The 24942-nt window shown below is 34.9% G+C and overlaps 1 protein-coding gene across 1 annotated transcript in view; it reads left to right on the forward strand.

The window, feature by feature from the left end:
• LOC149782081 (tyrosine-protein phosphatase non-receptor type 11-like) overlaps positions 1–24942 on the forward strand; it is an 85257-nt gene that overhangs the window by 58758 nt on the left and 1557 nt on the right. Inside the window, exons 8-14 of the mRNA XM_089933517.1 lie at positions 896–992; positions 3710–3789; positions 4846–4992; positions 7997–8164; positions 14714–14868; positions 17542–17609; positions 19494–19645. Coding sequence (XP_089789643.1) covers positions 896–992; positions 3710–3789; positions 4846–4992; positions 7997–8164; positions 14714–14868; positions 17542–17609; positions 19494–19645 — 867 coding nt within the window. The remainder of the gene's footprint in view (positions 1–895; positions 993–3709; positions 3790–4845; positions 4993–7996; positions 8165–14713; positions 14869–17541; positions 17610–19493; positions 19646–24942) is intronic.

A 24942-nucleotide genomic window follows, 5' to 3' on the forward strand; every position in this document is an offset into this window, starting at 1 on the left:
TTGCTTTTTAAAGAGCAAAGTGTTATATATGAAAACTTGAAGCAGTAATTGATGTTAAAATACCAGATGTATAAATAAATCATTTTGTACATATGCGCATTTAATTGTTATCATGTTATATGTGGATTACTTTTTTCTGCTCGGATTACTCTTTTTGTCTACTTGGATTACACTTTTTTCTTGCCAGGGGTTGGCATGTATGCAACATGATGGCATCAGGAGTCAAAACAGTAATGGTTAAGCCCTGAAATCATTTTAATTCTGATATTTGGAGGGATTTTGGTTTCTTGAAAGACCAGACGAAAGATGTCTGTTGAAAGTATAATGACTTATGTATTTATCATTTTTGGGGGGTTGGTAGTTTTCACCGTTGCTGTACCAAAACTTTCCCATCCAATTTCCTATATCTCTTATGGATTCAGAGTAAGTAATTAATGAATAATAAGGTATTATGCCTATAAAACTTATTAAAATGTGATTTATGAACCACATTATACTATTGTGACATGTTCCATAATACTAGGTGACTTTTGTGATATGTATTGTGACAAGTATTTTTCAGCAATACGCAACGTTAATATATAGAGGTCTTCTCAGCAAGGGTAACACAACAAAAATTTAATCTCACCTTAAACGGCTTTATTCGGTACACTGATAAGTTGTTTGTACTACCTCCCAGCTTATAGGGGTTTAGAAATTGCATAATACTTCCATGACATATATCATGATATGTATCTCAATATGTTCTTGCCAGCAATACCCAAATACTAGTGGCTGTAAAGAGTTTGAATATAAACAAGGACATTAATTATAAAACGTAGCCACCAATATTGGTACTCCATGAAAAAAGTGATTTCACATTATAGTACATTGTTTAATTTGTTTAATTTTGCAGCATCTGCAGCAGCAGGAAGGGCGTCAAGTATTTCTTAGGAAAGAGGGAGGCAGACCAGAAAATAAAAGCAAAAATCGATACAAGAATATATTGCCATGTGAGTATTAGCCAGAGTCAAAGTAGGTTGTAGCACATTTCTTCTACAAATACGTTTCCCAATTGTAATACCATAGCAGAATTACAATTACCTTGCAAAATCAGCCCTCCCAAGCTAAAATCTTTAGTTTAAACTCTAAAAGTTTGGAGGGCTGGATTAGCGAGGTAGTAGTAGTCCTCCTAAGGTATTGTGATGGGGTAAGTATTATCAAATTTTACTAGTCAAAATGTTTTGGTTTATTTTGCTTTTTCCTTGGTTTTGAATACAATTATCCTGTTTTTCATGTTCTTGGCATATATAATGGTTGAGAGAAGTAGATTTGGAGATCTGTGAAAGCAATTTTTAAGAACACTCTTATTTATGTAAAAAAACGGAATCATTTCATTGATTTCCACTGATGTTATCTGTAGCCATGTGGAGAATATCATGGCAACACCTAAATGGATGGTCATATCAACATGATATTTTGACATCTTATGAAGCGTAGTTGTTCCTAATGATAGTGGTACTGATCCCGTCTATAGTATTGCCATGGCAGCATCTTGAAAATCTTGTTATTGTTACTCCTCCTAGAATTATGGTCAATTTTCTCTTTGTGTTTTCACCAAAAGTCTTCCTGTGATATCTAGTTGGTCATAATGAAAATGGTGCCAATCTGACATCCAATATAACTGCCATGTCATACATATCTTGTTTGTATTCCTTAGAAACAGAAAGTCTTGTCAGCACAAGTTTTTCACCACAAGACTTCATATGAAGTGTAGTTAGTCCTAAATGAAAATAGTATAGATTTGACTGCCAGTCGAGAATGGCTGCCAGGGCAGCCATCTTGAACATTTTGTTATTGGTAGTTCTAAATGGTTGGTCATATATATATGAGGTATTCACCAAAATGAAAATGGTGTCAAAATTACAAAGATTATGGCCACTGCAGTGGCCATCTTTAAATTCATCTTACATCTGCTACAAGTATTGTTGATCTTATTTTATTTATCAAAAATTTCAGAGATGGTTTCAATCCACACCAGTTAAAAAAGAACAAACAGTTGTACCTTGATTCCTGGAAATTCTTTTGGCCATTAGAGAAATAGGGACTTTTGTTATGAAATTATTATGATATTTTTACTTTTATTTGATAAGAATATTCCTGTTGGTTGTTTTGTCCTTTTATGCCCAGTCATAGTGGCTGACATTTCATAGGTCCAGATTACTTTGGTCTGGATTTGTTTTCTGCATGATAATTAATATATGCAGTGGCTGCTGGAGACTCTTAAGAGCTTTGTTAGATGTATTCTTTGTAATGGTTGGTTACCCTGTCAATACAAGGCATGCCATTTTTGTGCACCATACTGCCTATAATCCAGCTACTTTTTCCTGTTGTAACAAGTCATTATTTTAGCTCCATTGTTCATTGACTAGAAAAGCTTATGGGCTGGCTTGTTGTAAGTAGTCCATCTATCCGTTAGCATAAGCTTGTTATAGGCACTCCTACAAAGCTTCTTGGAGGAGTGCTATAAAATTATACTTATGAACTCATCCCAAGGTCACCTTAATGAGAAGTATGCTAGTCTGACATCCAATATGGCTGTTACAGTGGTCATTTTCAAAATCTTTTTATCAGTATTACTCCTGATGGTCATATCAACATGAGATTGTTACAAAAGACTTCTTGTGATGTTTAGTTGGTCCTAAATGATAAAATGGTGCCGATCTGACATCCAGTATGGGTGCATGGTAGCCATCTTTAAAATCTTGTTATCACTGCTTCTAAATGAATGGTCATATGAATAGGTAGTTTTCAGCAAAAGGTTTCTTATGATGTCTAGTTGGTCCATAATATGGTACTAACCATGTGGCCATATTAAAATTCTTATTGTGAGTTCTCCTAAATAGAGGTCATATTGACATTGGTGTTGTGATATCAAGTTGATCCCAATGATGCTGATCTTGCATCTAGTATGACCACTATGTTAACTGCTTCGTCTCTGAAATGAAAGCATAGAGTTTTTACCACTTTTGATGTCTAGTTGATTTTAAATATAATGGTGCCAATCTTGCATGTAAAATATCTGTTACAGCAGCAACATATTTGTATTGCTCAAGTATATGAAAACCTTGAAGACATTTGTATCGCTCAAGAATATCCAAGCTGATTTCCACTCTTGGCATTTGTAAAGAAACATGCAATGTTAGCTTGGATTCCTAGACATTATTTATAGCCAATATTGTTTTGGTGTCTATCAGGGACTCTTATTTAAGTTAGCCAGAACAAAAACAAGGGAATCACATCATCACGTTTGTTTTTAGTAACTTTTTTTAACTTAGAAAACTTCTTTTGATATTTACTGTATGAGTAAGTGCCTAGCAATTGAGTATGTGAGAATAATAATCATACATAGTTTACAATTTGCAAATATTTACCTGCACACTCAGAATTATACTTTGAACCTTTCAGGTTCATCTTTTTCTCATGTTCAACAAAGGTTTACACACAGCAAATTGTTCATTGCCCTGTTTGATTATAAAGAGAAAGAAAGGTTGCTTTAGATGATTGGGATTTTATGTGGAAGCTTTAAGTTGTAGTGGCAGTGCACTTTCTATGCACCATTGAAGTTTCCAGTTTGATTCTAAGAATCAGGATATGCAAGAAAAGTATTGCAGTATTACACTTTCATGTTGATTGAGAAGATAAAGAGTCATTTTTATTTTTTTTACAGTTGATCACAGTCGAGTTGTGCTTCGGGATGGGGATCCCAATGTTGTGGGTTCAGATTACATCAACGCCAATATCATCACAGTAAGTATTTATACAATTCACACAAAATCCTAAACGTTTGGTACTAAGTTGCAGTTTGTATCAGAACAGTGTTATTCCAGTCAGTGAACACTTTGTGTAATTCCAGTGAATGATTTAGATACTTATTCTTCTCAAATCACATCATATAAACCTAAGATTAATTCCACCAATGGAACTTAAAGTAGGAATTTATAATTTTTGTTTACTTCATCCATATATGAAGAGTTAAAACATAATAAGATGACTGGGATGTTTTTTAAGTTTTCTTGTAGAATTTTTCAAGGTCAAAAGGTCATGTCAACATGTTTACAAATTACCATTATCTTAACCTACAATCTACAATCATGGACAAAATTCAGCTATCTAAACATAAAGATGTTGTTTACAAAATATAATTAGCTTAAACTTCAATATACAATCATTTAATAGCTCAAACTTCAATTTATAATCATATATAAAAGTTAAACACACAGTCTAGATATACATAACAATTACAGTATGAATAAAGTTTGGGACAATATTGCAGTATGCTTAATATTTGGGACAATGGTATTCCTAATGTTTGGGACAGAATTTTGGTGTGCCTAATGTTTGGGACAGTATTGTGGTATGCCTAATTATTGGGGACAGTGTTATGATATGCCTACATTTTGGGACGGCATTACAGCATGCCTAAAGTGTGTTACTGATATGCTAATATCTGTGTTTCACCTGTTAAATACTGTTCACATGCTGAGCACTGCATTCAACATAACCATTGTTCATGTATCATGTTAGTATTTTAAAATGACATGAAAAGAGATATACATTTTAGTAGATTCTTATGTGTTTTCATTGTAACAATTTCAGAACTTAAAACATTATGTGTGCACTCATGGAAATGATCATGAATTGTAAATTGTAAACCAGTATTTATCTATTGAAATAGACAGCACTCTGCATATCATAATTTGTGCAAAGACATAATGAAATATGAGTTTATTGCTCCAGAAGTTTCTTCACTTGAAATGTTTGATAAAGGTTCGCATTTTCAAACATACTTTTATTCTAATAAAGGCAGAAGATGATAACATAGAACCAAAGAAGTGTTACATAGCAACACAGGGCCCTCTCCTAGCAACTGTAAATGACTTCTGGAGAATGATGTGGCAGGAAAACTGCAGGGTCATTGTCATGACAACAAAAGAGGTGGAAAGGGGGAAGGTATACCTTTCTTTTTCTCCATTTTTCAAAGCACATTATTGATTTATAATGAAACAAATATTTTTAAAACTTTTTACATTATTTAGTTGCACATTGTAAAGAGATCTTCACAGTTTAGTTTCAGATCTTGGTAGGTTATCGAACTTCTTGCTTAATTGATTTCATGGTGTAAACAGAGTAAAAAAAGAAAATAAATGAAGAAAAAGGTATTGAAAACAAGAAAGTGCTATATAAAGAAAACCAAAGTGAAAAGTTTTTTATGAATTCAAGAAGAAGTGTTTGTTTTAATGAAATTGGTTTGTACTAACAATTTATTCATGGTCATTTAGCATTACTGATCATAAACCAGAAGAGCTAATGGGATGACGTGTTGTGCACCATCTGATACTGATCTATATGTTAACTCAATTTTGCTGTTGTTACTACTTGGAGAATTGCCATTAAATTTTACGTTGACATTCATCCCAAGCTTAGCTGGTCATTAATCAAAAAGGATGCTGCACAGATATAAAGTATGGCTACCACAGCAGCCATCTTAAAACCTTGTTATTGCTATTCTTCCAGAATGCAATGCTACATCATCATGAAATTTTCACTAGAAGTTTTTTTGTGATGACTGCCTGGTCTTAAATAAAAACTGCCTTTCAAATGTTTAATATGTCTGCCAGAGCTGCCATCTTAAAAATTGTAACTGCTACTCTTCCAAGATGGAAAGTCTCCATTGTGTTTCCATCAGAAAGCATCTAACGATGTCATGTTGACAAAGTCAAGTTGATACTTAGTGAAAATGGTGCTGATATGATATCCAATATGGCCACTATGGCATTCATCTTGAAAATATTGTTATAGTTTTGCTTTTAAATGGAAAGATATATCAACATTGGATTTTCAGAAGAAGACCCGTTACGACAGGCATGTGCAACTTCCTCCATTGTCAACTTTATGTGTACCCATATGACTTAAACATTTTACTCGTAAAATCTGCTTGTGGGCCAGATGTGGCTTGTGGGACGTAGGTTAGACATACTTAAGTTATGATCCCTTGTTGGTCCAGAATGAAAATTGTACTAATCTGACCTCAACTATGGCGACCGTGGCAGTCACCTTCAAAATCTCGTCGCTATGTCTCTAAAATTGAAAGTCATGTTGGCATACATTTTTCACCAGAAGACTTGTTATAGTATCTGGTCTAAATTCCACCACTTATTGCTGCACTTTCAGAAATCATGGGTTCTCAGAAGTAGATGCCACACAGGTTATTGTGGTAAAACTGGCAATAGCAGAATAATTAAGATTGAACATGTGTAATTTGGGCTTTCCATATGTACAGTAGATCGAAATTTGTATATTGACTATCTGTATCTTCGTTTAAAGAATAATTACTGTAAATCACAAAATTTAGTGAGGATACAATTTTATTAAAAATGATGAATGAACTAATATTCCTAAATTTTATTCACAAACAAATTTCTTATTTAAAAAAGGAAACAAGAAACAACTACTACCGAGTGGCCATATTAACTGTCCTTGAATCATTATTAGATATAAAACGTTCTATAAGTGCTGTGTTATGCTAACAAATCAGTAGATGATTGTGTTGTTTCGAAGGAATCATGCACTTGGTGTTTTGTTACAATTTTATTTGAACATGCATCACTACCGGCAGCTATTGATTGTATTTGCTGTTCAATAATCATTATGTAATGGAATAAAGAGATCATATTTCATTTGCGTTCACACTGTATGGCTTATTAACATACATCACTAAATTATACAGATAGTTGTTCTGACTCTGGGTCTTAAACTATGTGAAGAAACACAGAATTCTAGATAATTCTTAATGTCCTAAAACAAGTCCAAAAAGTATAGAATGTTCGAATGAAGTCCAGTAGTTTTGGATAGCTTAATATTCTACAGTAAATGTAATCAGGAATGTCTGTCAATGAATTATAAATAATCCCAAAAAAGTGTGTTTGTCCAAAAGTCAATGAGCACTTTGTAATCCAATGAATAACTGAACTAATTCCTCTAGAATTATATCTGAACAGAACTAAAAGCTGTGTCAAAAGATTAAAAACAGGAATGAGTACATTGTTTGCTAAACCTTTATGGATATACAAACTGTCATCTGACATACGATGCAATGCAATGCCCAGGAATTCCTTTGATGTGCACCATTGTTAGTGAAATATTTCATGAAGTTGTCAACAAGTTCTCTTCTAGAACATTCTTAGTTCCCTTAAACAGAAATTTTAGTAAACATGTTTACAAGTGCTAAAATTATTTGAAAAACACTTGACCTCCAGAAAAGATACTTGATGTGGTTATTTTTTTTTGCTCGATAAATAATTGATTAATATGGTAACAGTTAGTTTTGCATTCTCTCTTGTTAACCACGTTGATATGTCATTATCACTGTAAAACTGAGTCATTAGGACTTGTGGGTTATGTGTTTATATTCTTAAAATGGCATAATAATAAGAAAATGAAATTTGCAGATGAACAAATATCTGTACAGAGAATAAATGAGATAGTATATATAATTTGTGACTTTTGTATGTGTACACCATTTTCACGAAGGAGCATGCTGTGGTAACTCAGTTGCTTGATTGTCAAACTGGTAATGCAAAGGTCAGTAGTACAGAACCCTCCAGGGTCAGACGCTAAGGTGTTGAAAGGGCACCTGCCTGGGTCAGCATACTAGGTGTGAGAAAAGTACTTCACTCCAATTTCATTGGTGCGATGTATAAAGAAATGCCATTTAACATTTGAAGAAAAAGGATCAAAAATATTTTAAAGGCACTGTGCAACATTGTAGGGGGAAACAATGTGGGTGGGGTATCAGTTGTTCTACTTTCCCATGTGTTTGTACACTAGCTGGTTGTTCATTTAAAGTTAATTTTCACTACTAGCCATTACTATTAGTAAGAAAGTAGCAACTGTAAAGCCAGAATTGTTGGCTGATACTTGTTTTTCATGATATAATTCTCGTGTCTTTATCTAGATTAGAGCTGTGCGTTACTGGCCAAGTCCTGAAGATCCCAGTGATACTGAGGAAAAGCGTATGCCAGTGTACAAAGCGACCCTGGTTGTCAGATATAAAGAGCAGAAAAAAGAAAAGGACTACATTATAAGAGAGCTTGAGCTCTGTCGAGAATCAGAAGATGGCAAGGTTAGAAGCTGTTGTTTATTCTTCAAATACATTAACCAATAAAAATACCTTTGGAGATCTACTGCTAAGTCGCAAATCCAGCCCTCTCAGGCTAAAACTTTTCAGTTGCAAAGCTGAAGATTATCTGCCCACCTAGGTGGCTGTTCAAGTTATCTCCCCTTAATACATGGATTGGTACCAAAAACCATGAAATCTTCAGTTACTACTACCACTTGTGGTCAGTAGCATGCATTCTACAGAGAGGCCTTGCAATATACATACAAGTATTCTTGTTATTTTGTAACTTAAAGCTGCTGGAAGAGAAGTATACTCCATCTATAAAGTTTCAACTTTTCTTTCTTTATTTGACAACAGAGTTCTGTCATTTTAGACTGTCACTTTGCCATCCTCACACACTTATGTGCCTTTGAACCAATCTGCATTGGTCACTAGTACATCCCCTCACATTGCAACAGCTGTTTTAAATAGGTGCGGGTATAGGGTGTGATACAGAAAACTTGTATTATGTTGCTGTATAATTTCTGCTAAAATCACCGCTCCGGTGGCCTAGTGGTTAGAGCGTCCGCCTCGAATGCGGGAGGTCGTGGGTTCCATCCCCGGCCGAGTCATACCAAAGACTTACAAAAACAGTACTAACAGCTGCCTCGCTTGGCGCTCAGCATTAAGAGGTTAGTATCAGGACTGGTCGGCCCAGTGTCAGGATAATGTGACTGGGTGGGACATCATGCTACATGTCTGCGGCATGATGCTTCAGTGCTAGACATCACTATAAACTGCCACATTGCAGACATCGTAGCGATATGACTGAAAAATTGTTAAAGCTACGTTAAAAATCCAAATCACATCACATCACATCACATCTGATAAAATGAGATACGTTCTGTGCTAAGCTAATCTTAGTGTCCACTTTGAACTTATATACTTGATGCTTTACAGCTTTTTTAGGCGTCATTGGGCATTTTCTTCAGGTAAATGTGCCTTACAATTGATATTATAGCGTCCATTTCATAAATGTTAATAGGGATGCTTCAGTGCTTTTCTATGTGCATTTATTATGTTTACTATAGAAAATTCAATAATATTGCTGACAGATTCTGCCACAATCATATATGTACAGGTAAGTTTTCTTTTCATAGTTCAGGCGTAGGTTCACTTCATTGTTACTGTAAACTATGGTTAGTTGATTTTACCTGCATAGGCAGTCAAATGGCCTTTCCGACAGGTAATTCTTATTAGAGTGGATATTTTAGCATCCACTTTGTAAGTATTAATAGCAATGCTCCATTATGCAACCTGTATTGGCTGCCATGTACACCCTTTTGCAGGTGAATTGTAACAGTGTATAGCTCTGATATAGCAGGATACATGCCGGGCTAAATCAGTATATATTTTCTTTATTTTGTCTTACACATTTAGACCACCAGTATGACCATGTGTAAGCTTAGGAAACATGGGACTGACAATCACTCTACATCTCTAGCTTGCTTCAGTTGCAAATCAATGAATACATGTCAGACTTGTACATTGAAGACTAAAAGTGAGTGTACTGCATTACTGGAGATGCTAAAGGGGAAGGTGCAGAAGCATACATTGGGGGACGAGGATATCATCAGTATGCATGCTGATGTCATGACTGTAAATGAGTTTTCGACAGTTATCGTACTCCACATCGATCGTCAGCCACGAAGCAATCCAAGCTATCATGGTCAGGAACCAGTAATCAGTAGCCATTTACCGCATGGTTTAACGCTCATTTGCCTTTATTTTCTGCCAATAAGAAACATTGAGATCAAAACAAACCACCTCAGCTACTTTTTCACACTTCAGAGGTATCTAACAGCTATTTAGATGAAATATCCCTTGCAAAGTCTGATCTTAGTGAACTGGATGGCTAAATTTCTACCACAACCAGATTCTGCCATATGGCTCTGGTCACAATACATCTATACCACAGTTGATTCTCAATTGTCAGGAATCTGAAGAATGATCAATGTCCAGATTGCCAGACCCAAGTCATATAGGCACTCATGGATCAGTGTAACCTGCTTAGTGCTACAAATCACTCTCAGCCAAAAATACCCAGATTAGTGCCTCAGTACCCAGAGGATGCTGCTTCACTTTGTTCTCAAGGTTTGCCACTCAAAGATAGCCTTCACTTATTGACCGGCTTGGAAGTCACTGTATCTTACCAACATAGTTGATCGTACAAGCCAAGATGGAAGACCTTTATAATCTACATTGGACTGTGCTTGAATTTAAAACAAGCCTACCTAGATACTATTTCACAGATCACTTTTGTAAACCAGTTTTGCGGATCAAATATCTCCTGGTCTGTCTCAGTAAAGGCACAATGTCATTCAGAATGAAATTGCAAAGTTCTGTCGAAACTGGACTCTGTCATATGACTCAAATCACAGCAAATCGCTACACAAATCGCTACAGTTGATCTTATCCTTTATGCCAGAAAACGGAAGGTATTTGTTTGATTGGCCGACTCCACACCACAAGGCACTCTCATACACCAGCCACAGGGTCACTACATGCACCCAGTGGCCTGTTTAGCGCCCCAGTGCACACATGACATGGATTGACTCCATTGTCATGTTTTTTCATGCTAAAGGAGTCGGGCTTTATGATAAGTGATTCTTTGACCATGGGGGGGGGGGTCGCACCCTTTGGATTAACTCCAGGTTCATCTCGGATTGCATAGGAGGCATCACTGTCACTCCATTCATCTAGACACAAGGAAGTATACTTACAGGCTAAATTGTCTTTGCTCGATGTCACTGACAAAAGAAGACTGCACCATGGAAGTGTCAGTTTTGCTAAGTTTTTTTCTTCTTCCCAACAGTTTCATTATACTCTTCCTTCACTGTCACAGTTCCAGCATCTGTTGACATGCTATCTTATATTCTCGCTTATAAGACAAGTCCAACTGCAAACCGCACAGACCCAGATTTGTTGTTGTTTAATGTACATGCAGATGTGTGTCTGTGCAGTTTGTTAGGAATAATCAGTTGAACAAAGAACATAAACCCTTATATGCAGGCACATTATACTACAGCAGATGAGGATATTTGGTTTTTGCACTTTGACTTGACTTATAAGCAAATATGTACGTTAATCAGCAAAGACCAAACTGGCATTCAGCTCTTATCACTGTTGAGTCAAGTGGCTAACTTGGAGAGCATTACAGACAGATAGCAACCGTGGAAATGGGGAGGTCCTCATCAGAAAGCATCTCAGATACCATCTTGCAAAATAGGGACTTTTTCTGTACATTACATATCATATAGAGCCTGCACCAAGGTAAGGAATTTGACTAGGTTAGGGATCATACAATGGTCATGGTCGGTCACTACCATACACATCCATCTGAATCTGACCAAACAAGGTCAATAACAAAGATGATCCTGTCAGTTATATTGAATTATAAGCCAACTTCTTTGATCAATGTCCAGTATGCCATCCTGCCATCAGTGCACTGGCACTCTTAAGGTGATGTCCACAGTGCACTCAGCTCATTCCAAGGCCAATTGTGCAACATTATCTAGTTCATATGTTCTCTCCTCGCAGTAAACATGGCTATTATATCTAAATGCCAACCATTTATTCAAAGCTAGCTTCAATTGTTGTAATAATCAAATTTCATTTCCTCCTGAAGAGAGTGTGTATCCCTGGAACATGCATTGAAATCATTTCAATGGGGCCTTCAGTTCTTATAAAGAACCATCTCTCAACCTGAAAATCCTTTGCCTATCGGGTCTACTCAATGTTTGAGCAGACGTCATTGTCCTAGGTTGCTATTGATGATGCCATTGCAATGAGACCATTGTCCCAGTGTCAGACAAAACTTTGCTCCTTTTAACAAATAATACATACGATGTCCCATCTTAGGTAACAGGGCATCCTCACTTTGCTTAGGTCAGGTGGTCCCTGGCAGGTGCAGTCTTCATATTAACAATTTGTAAAGATGCAAACACAGTGGGCTGGGTTGCATATCTCCTTTCATCATTCCAGAGGGCTCGTGGAAATGGCTCACTCACGATCAACTTTTGCATATTAGTACCTTAGAAATGAAAGTCATTCCATTAGTGGCAGGAGAATCTTACATGGAAAGTGCATTCTCTTTCTGTTGACAAAAAACTCTGGTGTGGTGAATTATCTTAGAAGGCAAGGGAAAATGAAGTCCTCAGACCTTTGTGTTGTTTGGGAACTTCTAAGCTGAAGTCATCTATAACAAGTCCATGGACAGGTTCATCATATTTCAGGTTGCCTACATGTATTAAAAAACTTACTTTCCCAGAAGAATCAATGAACACAAGTAGAATGGTTGCATCAATCCTCGGTTTTCACTTGCATATGTGCCGCAGGGATTGACAACTAGCAGATATGTTGGTGATAAGGGGAATTCAAAACTCATATCCTTTGTCTAACCAGCCCCATATCCAAAGGCCTGGGCAGGCAACACTCTACAGATTTCAAGATCTTGGATGCATATGCCTACCCTCCTACACACATTTTCTGAACATGATAAAGAAAGCCAGGAATCATAGTGTCACCTCATCCTGGTTGTTCCACTCAAGGAGGAAATATTTGTGGATCAGCAACCTAATCAATCAAGCTTTGGAAGTCCACAGGTAAATATAGATCTTTCCTCATCAGATTAAGCAATAATGATGACAGGCACTTCCTCCCATTCCAGAGTTGATGAACCTGAACATCTAGATTATACTACAGAAACCCTCAATACTAATCAGTTCTTTCGTTTAGTGATGGAGAGAACCTCTCAAGTGAGACAGTATTCTTCTTTGAAAGTTTATGAGAGAAATGGAAATACCCTGCAAAATGTTGTGAGCATGAACTCAATGCATTGCAGAAGGCACCAATACCTCAATTAGCCAGCTTCCTACTGTGACTGTTTGGGAAGAAACTGTTAGGGCCTCAATCAAAGGCTACTGTTCCATGATTTCCAATACACTCGGTCATCATGGAAGAGGATGTTGGACAGTACAAAGACCTATTCTGTCTGTTGTCAAATTGTGAATTCATATGTACAAAAACGTTGTATCTGTGTCCAGAGTGGAATCTTTGATGATTGCTGATCTGACTGTTTAGCACACTTTTTGAACCACTATCAAATTGATTCACCTTTCATACAACACCAACTTACTACTCGCACTAATGGCAGTGGGCAGAATCAGTGAAATACCTGCTCTATCAATTGACATGAACTAATTGCAGTTCCGACAAGATGGGTCAGCATTACTCATGACAGCACTGCGTTCATTGCAGGAACAGGCTTTCATTCATGGGGAATCTAACTTTTGTAGTGAGATCCCACTCTATTCTGGATACGTCAAATCTGGTTCTCTACTGGTCCCAATGTGAGGTATAATGTGGTACTTGAAAAGTAATGGGACAATGCACTGAAGGAGATCCCGCTTCTCCTTACCCCACAAAATGCGGACTAGGATAAGATGGCAGTGATTAATAAAGGTGATCACTTTTAACCACTTGGTAATCCAGGATTCTGGTAGTTGTTCTCCTAAGGTGTTATGACTGGAAAGTAGTATGAAAGACAAATATTTTACTAGACAAAATTGCTTTCGGAGGTTTTATTTTATTACATTGTTTTCATATCTGTCGTATTACCATCATTTAATATAGAAATGTATCACATGGTGATAGTTTATATCAACATCACACAGGAGTTGGTAAGCAATGCAAAATCGTTATGATCATTTCAAACTTGTCTTCTAGGATACGGAAAGTTATGAAACCCATTGAATAATGCAGTATGCCACTTCTTGAAAAGAGCTTTTATTATATAATGATATTTAACCTGTTTAGTAAATCATATATCATGAGCATTGTGTAATTTTAGTGTTTTATCTCCTTTAAGATCAGTTCTGACCTTTGTCAATAGAGTTGCTTCAGTGTAAGAATTATTCCAATTTATATGTTAATGTTGTAATAATTTGTCCTTTTGTTATTTCCAAGATTTATTGGGTAACAAAAATCTGCATGTATGTTTTAAATAGTGGTACATTTTTTTTGCGGGTATTTGTTTGAAAAAGAAGGTATTTAATGATTTTAACAAAAAGTATGTATGAGTAGATTATGTTTAGAAAATATATTATATTGTTGAATAAAGATGCATCCATTATGTTCATAGTACCATATTTCCTTCTAGCTTTAATTAGGATCTCTTTTCTATTCCTTTGTGATTACAAAACGTAAGTATTTCTGGCTTTTTTTTGTGTGTGAGTGGATGGATGAATGGATGGATGGATGAAGACGCCATTTAACTTGGTAGCTTAGCTTTCGACCTCAACATTTGACTGTATATCATTTTCCTGCCATAACAGCAAGCTGTCCAGGAGGAGGTTTGATGAAAGTGTATGGTGTGCATGTAAAGCTGAATTACAGACACTTTGTCATTTTGTTAATGTTTTAAAATGTACTATTACAGTGCCGTGTCAAGGCATGATGATGGTGTAGCATTGCTACAGTAGCATGCTTAATAGAGTCTCTTTCTATTTTTAGGTGGAGGGACCTAGAAAGATATATCATTATCATTTCCTGAACTGGCCAAATTACGGTATTCCTGCAGATCCTGGTTCCGTTCTTGACTTTCTCAACGTTATCAATACACAGCAGCATGAAATTACAAATGCTGGCCCGATTGTAGTTCACTGCAGGTCTGGTATTTTCCATCTTCTACTCAGAATTGCCTCTATGTTGAATAAAACAAATAAGGAGCTACTCATTCATGTCTTAAGGCAAATGGACAGGAAAAGTCTTGACTCAAGAATATTTGATAATCTGATTCATGATGAAATCATATTTAAATGCACAGGTGACTGAACGTAATTCACATGGCATTCAGATGTTATTCAGTATCAAACCTATATTAGTGGTAACCTCAATACAATGGTTACCTGCTAATAAAGGTCAGATTCTCTTGGTTCTGTAACGTTTGTTTTACACGTCCTACATGTAGTGATCACTCACTCAAGCTGGTCATTAGTCATCTAAATGATACGGTGTCTCCATTGAATATATTCATATTAAGAATGAACTCCCAGTGCCCAAATCCATCCGTCGCAGAAAATCAGCAAATGTCTTTCCAGTCTGTATACTATATAGACACTAGAAATAGTACCTATGGGAAGTTACTCTTCCGAGATGCCTTTATAATCACCTCCCCTTGTCATACCAAGGTATGTTGCATAGTTACTCTTTCACAGTGTACAGGCAACATATATTGTGTTTCAGAATTTAATATCAGCAGTCTGCCTACAAAGTTGATTTTGTTTCACTGATTTTTCTTTGCTTTAAGCATTGTCATGATATCTTCAGTTTCTGTTTTTCGTCAGTAATTTTCTCTGTTTCTCCACCATTGCTGATTAGGGCTGTTCCAGTAAAACATAACTGAAACCCAGGGAAGGCACTTTAATTGTAGGGTACTCACCCATTGAAGCAATTTAGTATTTTCTTATCATTTTAATATGAACTATGTGAAGTCAAACTACCCTGGCATATATTTTTAAACAACTGCCTTCCTTGGGTATCATGTATGTTTAAACGGAACAGCCTTTTAATTTACCAATCATGGTATCTTTTTACAGTATGCATACATTATATTGATAATTTGTTTTCATAAGAGGCAGTTTTTGTATTTCATTGGAATTTAGTATTTTAGTTATTTCTCAGTCGTTAATATGGTCCCTTAATTGGGGATAATGAACTTGTAGTTAAGGATTTGAGGATATCAGTTTTGGTTTTACTGCCACAGCTTAATTTGTATATATGCAGTAATGAAACCAGAAACGTTGTAAACATACCTATACAATAAAACATTTATACTATTATATAAGCATAGTTTCAGATATTTTATGTAAACTTAAACGTAATTGCCAGTTTATATCGCTTTGTCACAAGAAGTGTCAAGACTTGTTAAAAAGACGCCACACTGAGAAAAAGGAATCAAAATGAAGAAAAAAGCTATAATTGTAATCTGTTGGATGTATTGTACTATGAGCATCTCAAGTCACATGCTGTTGTTTTTCAAAATACTGCGTATTAATACAAATGTGTTAAAAAGGGCGATGGGGCGACATGACATGTCAACCCTAAGTAAACAAGTTTTACTCAAGAAAAACAGAAACATAAAAGAATTTGATATTCTTACTGCATTATCACATTTAATTGATTTGTATCATGTGAAAATAACAATTAGTAATTAATATATTTCATATAGATAACTTGCAACTTTCGTCAGTTGCGATTTGGAAGAAGTTCTACGATAGGCAACGGCATCAGATATTACAATACTGAGTACAGTTCTAAGTGTGTAGTGACAGAGGAGATTTCCAATGCATAACATTCGTGGTAATTAATATTTTCTGTTGTGGAAATGTGTCGTAGAATTGTTGCTATTATTAGTGCAAAATGGAAATCTTGTGGAATACCATGTGGACTGATGAATGAACCACTCTGATTGGTAAGTGCAGGAAGTTTCATTTGTTTACAATGTTTGATTCAACTGAGGCTGGTTGGGGCTGTTTAACAAAATTTGAAAAATGCAGGTCTGACGTAACATGTGTTTTGTTGTTGCCATCTTTGTGCTAATTTATGAGAGAGTTTGGATTTCTGTATGCAGTGATGTGTATAGTTGGTGTGTCTGGAACAGTGCTTTCTGTTCGGTACATTTTCAGGTCATTGTCATTATATGTAAGTAAAATTACCTAATTAATTTCACATGAAGTATTTTAAACTAATTAGGCCATCTGAGCCACATTTAATGATGTTGACCTGAAAATTTACTGAGTTACACATAAGATAAATTCAGCATGCTGCGTGGAAGAAACTATAGTTTCTAGCATAATACCATATAGCTTAACTTGGTGTGCATGTGTGTGTTTGTCTCTATCAAAATATTTTGTATGGTGTATTATCAAAGCAGGAGAGACCTTAATTTGCTATATGTGTGTTTTTTGTTATATATCTGTTTTTGTTGTTGTCGTTGTTTGATTTTATAACAGGTCTGTCTGTCGCAGCAGAAGACAACAAAGGTTTCTTTCCTTTTAATGGTAGATTTCTTTGTTGCATGGGTGAGAAAAACTGAGAACATATTTATTTGGTTATGCTTTGCAACACTTGTTTAATATGAAATGATTTTTTTATTGTCATGAAGAGGAATAAAACCCAAAGTCAGGATCATGTTTCTTTTATTTTTCACACTCAACCAGTTTGCTAGCACATTTGATTCACATTTGTAGAAAAATGCTGATTCATTATTAGTTTATTGTCATTTATATGATTAATTATCGATATAATGCTACATAATGAGTATTCTGTCGAATTTTCAGTGCTGGTATTGGTAGAACGGGAACCTTCATTGTGATTGACATGATTCTTAATCAGATAAAAACTTACGGTAGGTATATATGCATGTGTTTGGACTGATGTGTGTTCATGCATCCATGTATGTGTGTGAATTATGTGTGTGAGACAAGTGAGAGTTAGGGATATATAACGTAATAAAAATATATTCCAAAATTTTGCTCCTAATAAAATAGAGCTATTGTTTTGCAGTTGAGAGGAATAAGTTTGTATCCTTTATTTAGATCTAGTTTTATTGACTGTTATTGAAATCACATTGTGAAGAGCATAAAATGTTAGTGAATTTATTAAGCAAACTCATTATTGCTATATTATTGTCTACATTAAAATATTTTGTGATGAAATGATCAGAATAAATGTATATTATGAACAACAGTGATTAAACAGATAGACAGTTCTGGAATAGGAGTTAGATTGTGGTAATGACCATTCTATAAGTGCCTTGTTATGCTAATGAATGAATAGATACATTGGTGGTTGATGGTTTTAAGGAATACAGTGATAGATATTTTTGTCAATGATTTTATTTCTATATCTCTTAGAACTGATTTATGTTACAATTGTTTTTGAAAATCACTCAGCTCTGAATTGTGTTCCATGCATATACAGTGTTGATAATCCCTTTGATTTAGGTAAAAGTTAGTCCATTTCCATTATGTATACATACTGTATCATGTGAGCAAGCATTACTTTTATTTCATTGGCATAAAACAATTTCCACTATAAATGTGTATTTTATTTAATGTAGCTAATTTGCTTTAAATTTGATGTCATTGCTGAAATTAAAGATTCACTGAACCAGATAGACTGAACTGCTGAGATCTCTAAATATGTTACAAAGGTCTGTCTTTTTTCTTGTTTGATATCAACATCATTATCTAAATATTTGTATAATGCGATCTAGTCATGATTATACGATTATTGTATCTTGTGTAGAATTTTCACTTTATTTGGTAATAAATAATCAAATACTTTTATTGCAACAATTATGATTTAGTTTTAGGTAATGAACACAGTATACCTGAATAACATCAACCATATAGTCTCTTCTCAGCTTAATAACTTTCAGAAGCTAGGCTTGACATGATTCTAACCACATTTCATATAATGTACGAGAAAAACAATGATGGCAGATTGCATCTGTGTTGGGCTGCAGGGAGTGTTCTGGCTGACACACATATGCTGTGACGTTTTCTTGGTCTTGTCACTTACTGGGATAACTCCTGCAGTTGGAAATATTTTACTTTCTGCCAGAATCCATTGAAAATCTTCTCAGATCCTAATTGTTTTGAATAACGAAACTATTCTTATTATTGATTCATTCTCTTATCGTGGCCATTATATTGGAAAATAGTAAAATAGGAGGTTTGTATAATTTGTTTCAAGACTTGAGTTATGGTTTTCAGTAAAAAAAATAGAAAAAGCATTGGTACGTGTCTTGTATGTACTCTAGGTGGCAACTTCCTGAAAGGAGTGTAATGGCTTAGCATCGTATGTTTTATGTAAGGAATGTGACAGTGGTCATCTCAGATTGATGTTAACTTTAACTTTGTTTATAGCGTGACTACACAGACTTTGCACTGCTGAATGTAATTGGTAGATGGTATGGCTCAGTAATGTGCCACAGTAAGTCTCAGTACAGCACAAAATGCCATAGCATGCCACATTAAGGCACAATATGGCACATTTTAGTACAATAAAGCACAGTATGATACAATTTGGTACATTAAAGCACAGTTTGGTACATTAAGGCACAGATAGGTACATTAAGGTGCAGTATGCCACAGTTTGGTACATTAAGGCACATTTAGGTACATTAGGGTGCAGTATGTCACAGTTTGGTACATTAAGGCACAGTTTGGTATCAAAATTCGTAATGTTAATAAATTGATAGTTACCTATAATTTTTTTCTTATAGGCATGGAAAGTGAAATAGATATTCAAAAGACAGTGATGATGGTTCGTACTCAAAGATCAGGAATGGTTCAGACAGAAGCACAATACAAGTTTGTCTACCTGGCTGTCCAGCATTCTATTGAAACTGAGCGACAGAGAAAGCAGGCAGAACAGGTTAGTTGTCTTACCTGTATTCAGGTGTGGATGTTGGTATTACTTCTTTGGCAGAAATAGTTGCAGCTATGTTGACATTGTTAACAATATTTCATTAAAGATTTTTGGCTACACAATATTGTGTTTCAGATTTTCAAACGTCCTAGGTTAAAAGATAATTTCTGATGGAAGCTTTCATTCCATTTAATCATTGTAGATTTAGGCTTTTTTTAATTTAATCATGATAGAAATAGACTTGTTCCTGAATCATTTATCGTCCTCTGCGTAATATAAGGATTTAGAGACATTAGAAATTTTGATAAAACTTTATGAGTAAACATCAAATTAATAGTCACTATGTCAACATGAAATCTCATCTAACCATAGGTGATTTTCAAGATGCCTGATGACTGAAACAGCAGTAAAGATGCAGTGAGCATTTCAATGGGATGGTTGGTTGTCTGTTGTCCCATGTTTTTTCGTCAGTCAGCACACGTGTTATCACTACTTCTCCATAACTAATTGGAGCATTGCAATGAAACTTTTCAGATGCATACGTCTATTGACTTTTTATCGTGTTTCCTCTTGAATCATATCATATCAACATGGACGTTTCACAGAGGCACTTCTTATGATATCTAAATATAAATGGCACTGATCTGACATCAAGTATTGGCACCATGACGGCAATCTTAAAATGTTCGATAATGTTACTATCCTGAGTGGATGGTAATATCAACATGGGGTTTTAAGTACTTTTTACAATGTCTGGTTTGTCAAAAGTGAACATGGTGCCGATCTTATGTCTTTTATAAGCACCATGGAAGCCATTTTTAAAATCTTATTATCACTACTCTTTCTGAATGGATGATCATATCAACATGGGGTTTTCACTAAATGATCCCTATTCCTTTTACATTGATTGTCCTAAATATCAATAATGCCTATCTGACATCTAGTATAACTATATCGGCAACCATTTTGAAAATCTTATCGCAACTCCTCCTAACAGAAAGACATATTGACATTGGGTTTTAAACTATAGACTTCTAATGATGTCAAGTTGGTCTTTAATGAATATGTTGCTGATATGATAGTCAGTATGGCCTCCATATAACAGCCATTTTGCAAATATTATCTATACACCTCCTGAATGGACGAACACGAAGTATTCACTAAACGACTCATGAATATGTGCAGATCTAATTTCGAATATAACTGACAAAACAGCCATCTTGTTATTGCTACTCCGAAATGTAAAGTCTTATCTTTAAACTATTGCCATCTCTGCTCTTCCAAAGTGATGGATATATCAGCATAGGGTTAGCACCAATGGACTTCTTATGATAACTATTTGGTCCTAAATAAAATTCCAGTATCACTGTCATGATGGCTGTCTTAAAAATATTGTAACTACTGCCCCTGAATAGATGGTTATTATAAGATGGGATTTACACAAGAATAATTATAATAATGTCTACTTTGTCCCAAAGAAAACGATTCTAAACTGACATCCAGTCATGTGTAGCAGCAGCTAATGTAAAAGATATTATGATCCCTGAACAATACCAGAGTTGTTGTCAACATTCAACGGTTAAAAGGAAGAAATGGTCTTATCTTGAAAGCCTGGAAAACAAATTTCCCACAAAGGGCGTGATTTCCTCTAATGAATTCTTGTTAAAGATGGTCTTAAAATTGTATTTATATACTGGAAATTATTCAGTTTACTTTTACGTGTCAATTGTTGTGGTTACATCAAAAATGACATTTATGTTGATACCTAAGCATGTGAATTGGGAAGTAATCTTTGTTGCCACCGAAGAAACATTGTTCGTTGTGCTTACACATTTATGGTTTAAAGCAAACATGAAATAGACTTAAACTGGTACCCATGATAACGGAATATACACGGTAATAAAGCTACATAACTAAAATCTGCCGCGCTTTTCATGCCCAGCATTAAGAGGTAAGGGTTACAACTGGTTGGCCATGTGTCAGTATAACGTGACTGGGTGTGACATGATGCTAGGTGTCTATAGCATGATTCCCAAGTTCTGGACATCACTATAAACTTCCACACTGCAGCGATATGTCTAAAGTTGATGAAAACTACGGTAATATCCAAATCCTACACACACAAAACTATATAAAATAACAATAGTAACTTTACATGCATGCATTCTAAATCTCATATGTAGCGTTAATTAATTGGTGCAATCGTATTGTCTCTCCAACTGCTTTATACAATGATCAGATTGTTCCCAAGAGATAAATTTAAAACTACTTCCATGAATCAATCCTGAATGAATATTTAGTTCCAAATCAATCTTTAAAACGTTCACTGTGTTACTGGTATCATTTGTTTTTAAGTGACGTTTTATTAATTTATTTTAGATTCTTTTATTACCATTGGTATCGTATCTGAAGTAGGCTGGGTGTCATAATAAAACAAATTCTGTAAAATCTTATTTTAGGTTTTGATTTAATTTTTACAGTACATTAGATTGCTTGAAGCTTATTTTATTTTAGTATTTCATACATATGTGGTGATTTGTGTGTCACGTTGGACTGACGATGATTATTTATATTGTTATTTGCATGTATAACTGACTTCGTCATTCGTTGTAAGGGTATTTCACATAAATTATAGACATTCAGGATGCAGTTCTGAATTTGAACTATTTCTGTATTCATTTTGAAAACATATGTATGTGCTTGCTGTTTTATGATATATTTCGACAAAGATTTTAATTTTATTAATATATATTCTTAAGATTTTTTGCTGAAAACAATGTCTTTTAACATTAAACATAGTGTCCACAGTATCCAACTTTAACAAGGAAGTTATTTCCTCTCATGATAGATGAATTTGCTTTAGTTCCGTTTCGTGCTTTACTGCACATCAAAACAAGTAGGTTCTTTAGTGAAGAGGCAGTTGGAGTAAAATACCTTGCCCAAGGACTCAGAACAGTATCCAACCCAATCTTTTCCATTGGTACGATTTTAACTTCCACACCTTATGTCAAGAGCAAATCACGAATAGGTGAACTTTGTGCCTAGCAATATATTTTCTTGAGTCCTACATTTAGGTATATACTTAAATTTGTGTACGAAGAAGGCAAATAGTTACCTGGTAAAGACAAAGAGTGACAATGAAGTCTTTCTGTAAAGTGCCTCGCTATTATGAACTCTTTGGTATTATAAACCAACAGTGGACCGCAAAAAGAGCTTCATTCATATAGAGAATGTATCATTACATCGGGTGGTCATTATCACATAGCATCGACACAGATCTCAAACTGTTTGGTAAAAAGAGAGACTACTATGTTAAAATTAGCCATTCATTTTTTGTTAAGCAAGTGTTGATGTAATATCATTATCATATTGCTACAAACATAATCACATGATAATGAGAGGTATTCCAGTAATAATGTTTCAGGTTATGCATTGACATACCGTGAAATGTTTTATTCTTCATGTGTAGTAATCATTGCGGCATTTAGAAAAATGATATTTCTTGTTTGAACTTAAATTCATGGTGTGGAGACGAGTCCAATTATTTCCATGGAAGGGTCATTGTTTGTAGGGTGTTTCAGTACATACTGCATTATAAATAGTGGAACCAAAGAAAAAATGCAATCATAATAGCTTATGTATAATATCATGTGGTCATTTTTATAGCTGATTTAAACGATTTTGTAATATAGAAACATTTATTCATAGTCAGCTTTTTGAAACCATTAGAGTATTGCTCTCTGATGAAAGGAAATCAAGATTATTTGGTTTTAACTTAATCTAGATTGGTAGTGATTTGTCAAGACACAGATAAAAACGTTAAAATTCACCAGAGCGGTAACTCAAAAGGAATATTATCTGCAATTTTCTGTTATACATGTATGTTGCCAAACCAGCTGCTTCTGCACTTTGAAACATCAGCACAGCCTCCTAACCTATTTCATAATTTAGGAACAATTGATTGTTTGTGAGAACATCAGGTCAAGAAATTAATCTTTTTAACTCGAATAATGGAGGACTCATCAGCATACAGGTCAAGAACTGCATGGAGTTCATTAAACTGTTTGGCAAAACGAGAGACTATTATATAACAATTAGCCATTCATTTTTTGTTAAGCACGTGTTGATGTAATATCATTATCATATTGCTACAAACATGATCACATGATAATGAGAGGTATTCCAGTAATGATGTTTCAGGTTATGTATGCCATAATAAGTGTCTAACTGTATATGGCGTTGCCTATTGACATACCGTGAAATGTTTTATTATTCATCTGTAGTTATCATTGCTGAATTTTGAAAAATGATATTTCTTGTTTGAAATTAAATTTATGGTGTGGAGACGTGTCCAATTATTTCCATGGAAAGGTCATTGTTTGTAGGGTGTTTCAGTGCATGCCGCATTATAAATAGTAGTACCAAACAAAAAAGTGCAATCATAATAGCTTATGTACAATATTACGTGGTCATTTTTATAGCTGATTTACACTATTTTGTAATGCAGAAACATTTATTCATATTCACCTTTCTGAAACCATTTTAACATTGCTCTCTGATGAAAGGTAATCAAGATTCTTTCGTTTTAACTTAATCTAGGTTGGTGGTGATTTGTTAAGACACAAGATACAAACTTTAATGTTCACCACAGTGATAACTCAGAAGGAACATTATCTGCAATTTTCTGTTATGCATGTATGTTGCCAAACCAGCTGGTTCTGCACTTTGAAACATCAGCACAGCTTCCTGACCTATTTCATAATTTACGAACAATTGATTGTTTATGATAACATCAGGTCAAGACATTAAATATTTTTAACTTAAATACTTGGGGACTCGTCAGCATACAGGTCAAGAACTGCATGGATGTCATTAACTTTGAGGTTTTGCATTCAGTTTTAAATCGTCATAGTTTTCTTCCAACATTTTAGGGTAATATCCCAAATTGGACTTGCTGCCCTACAATCTAAACTCATTAGAGAATAAGACGATGGAAACGTTAGACACCTGTTGTTCTGAGATTTTTCTTTATCACATTCATATTTAGCAACATGTTGTATACAATATACCAATCATGACAAAATGAGGTATCGTATAGACAGTCAGTAATGTGAAGACGTTTATGATTTTTTCAAACCTGTTTTCTTAGAAAGGAATGTATTAAAAGTGTTTGAATGATCAGTATGACAGTTGTTTGAATAGTCAACATTCTCCCACACATTCTCTCACACAAAACACATTTCACATAGAAAACATACAATATAAATACTAGCGCCAACCTACAAATAAACTCTCTTATAATC

Source organism: Sinohyriopsis cumingii, chromosome 15, assembly GCF_028554795.1.
Source record: "Sinohyriopsis cumingii isolate HCF-2022 chromosome 15, ASM2855479v2, whole genome shotgun sequence".
NCBI classification, from domain to species: Eukaryota; Metazoa; Mollusca; class Bivalvia; order Unionida; family Unionidae; genus Sinohyriopsis; species Sinohyriopsis cumingii.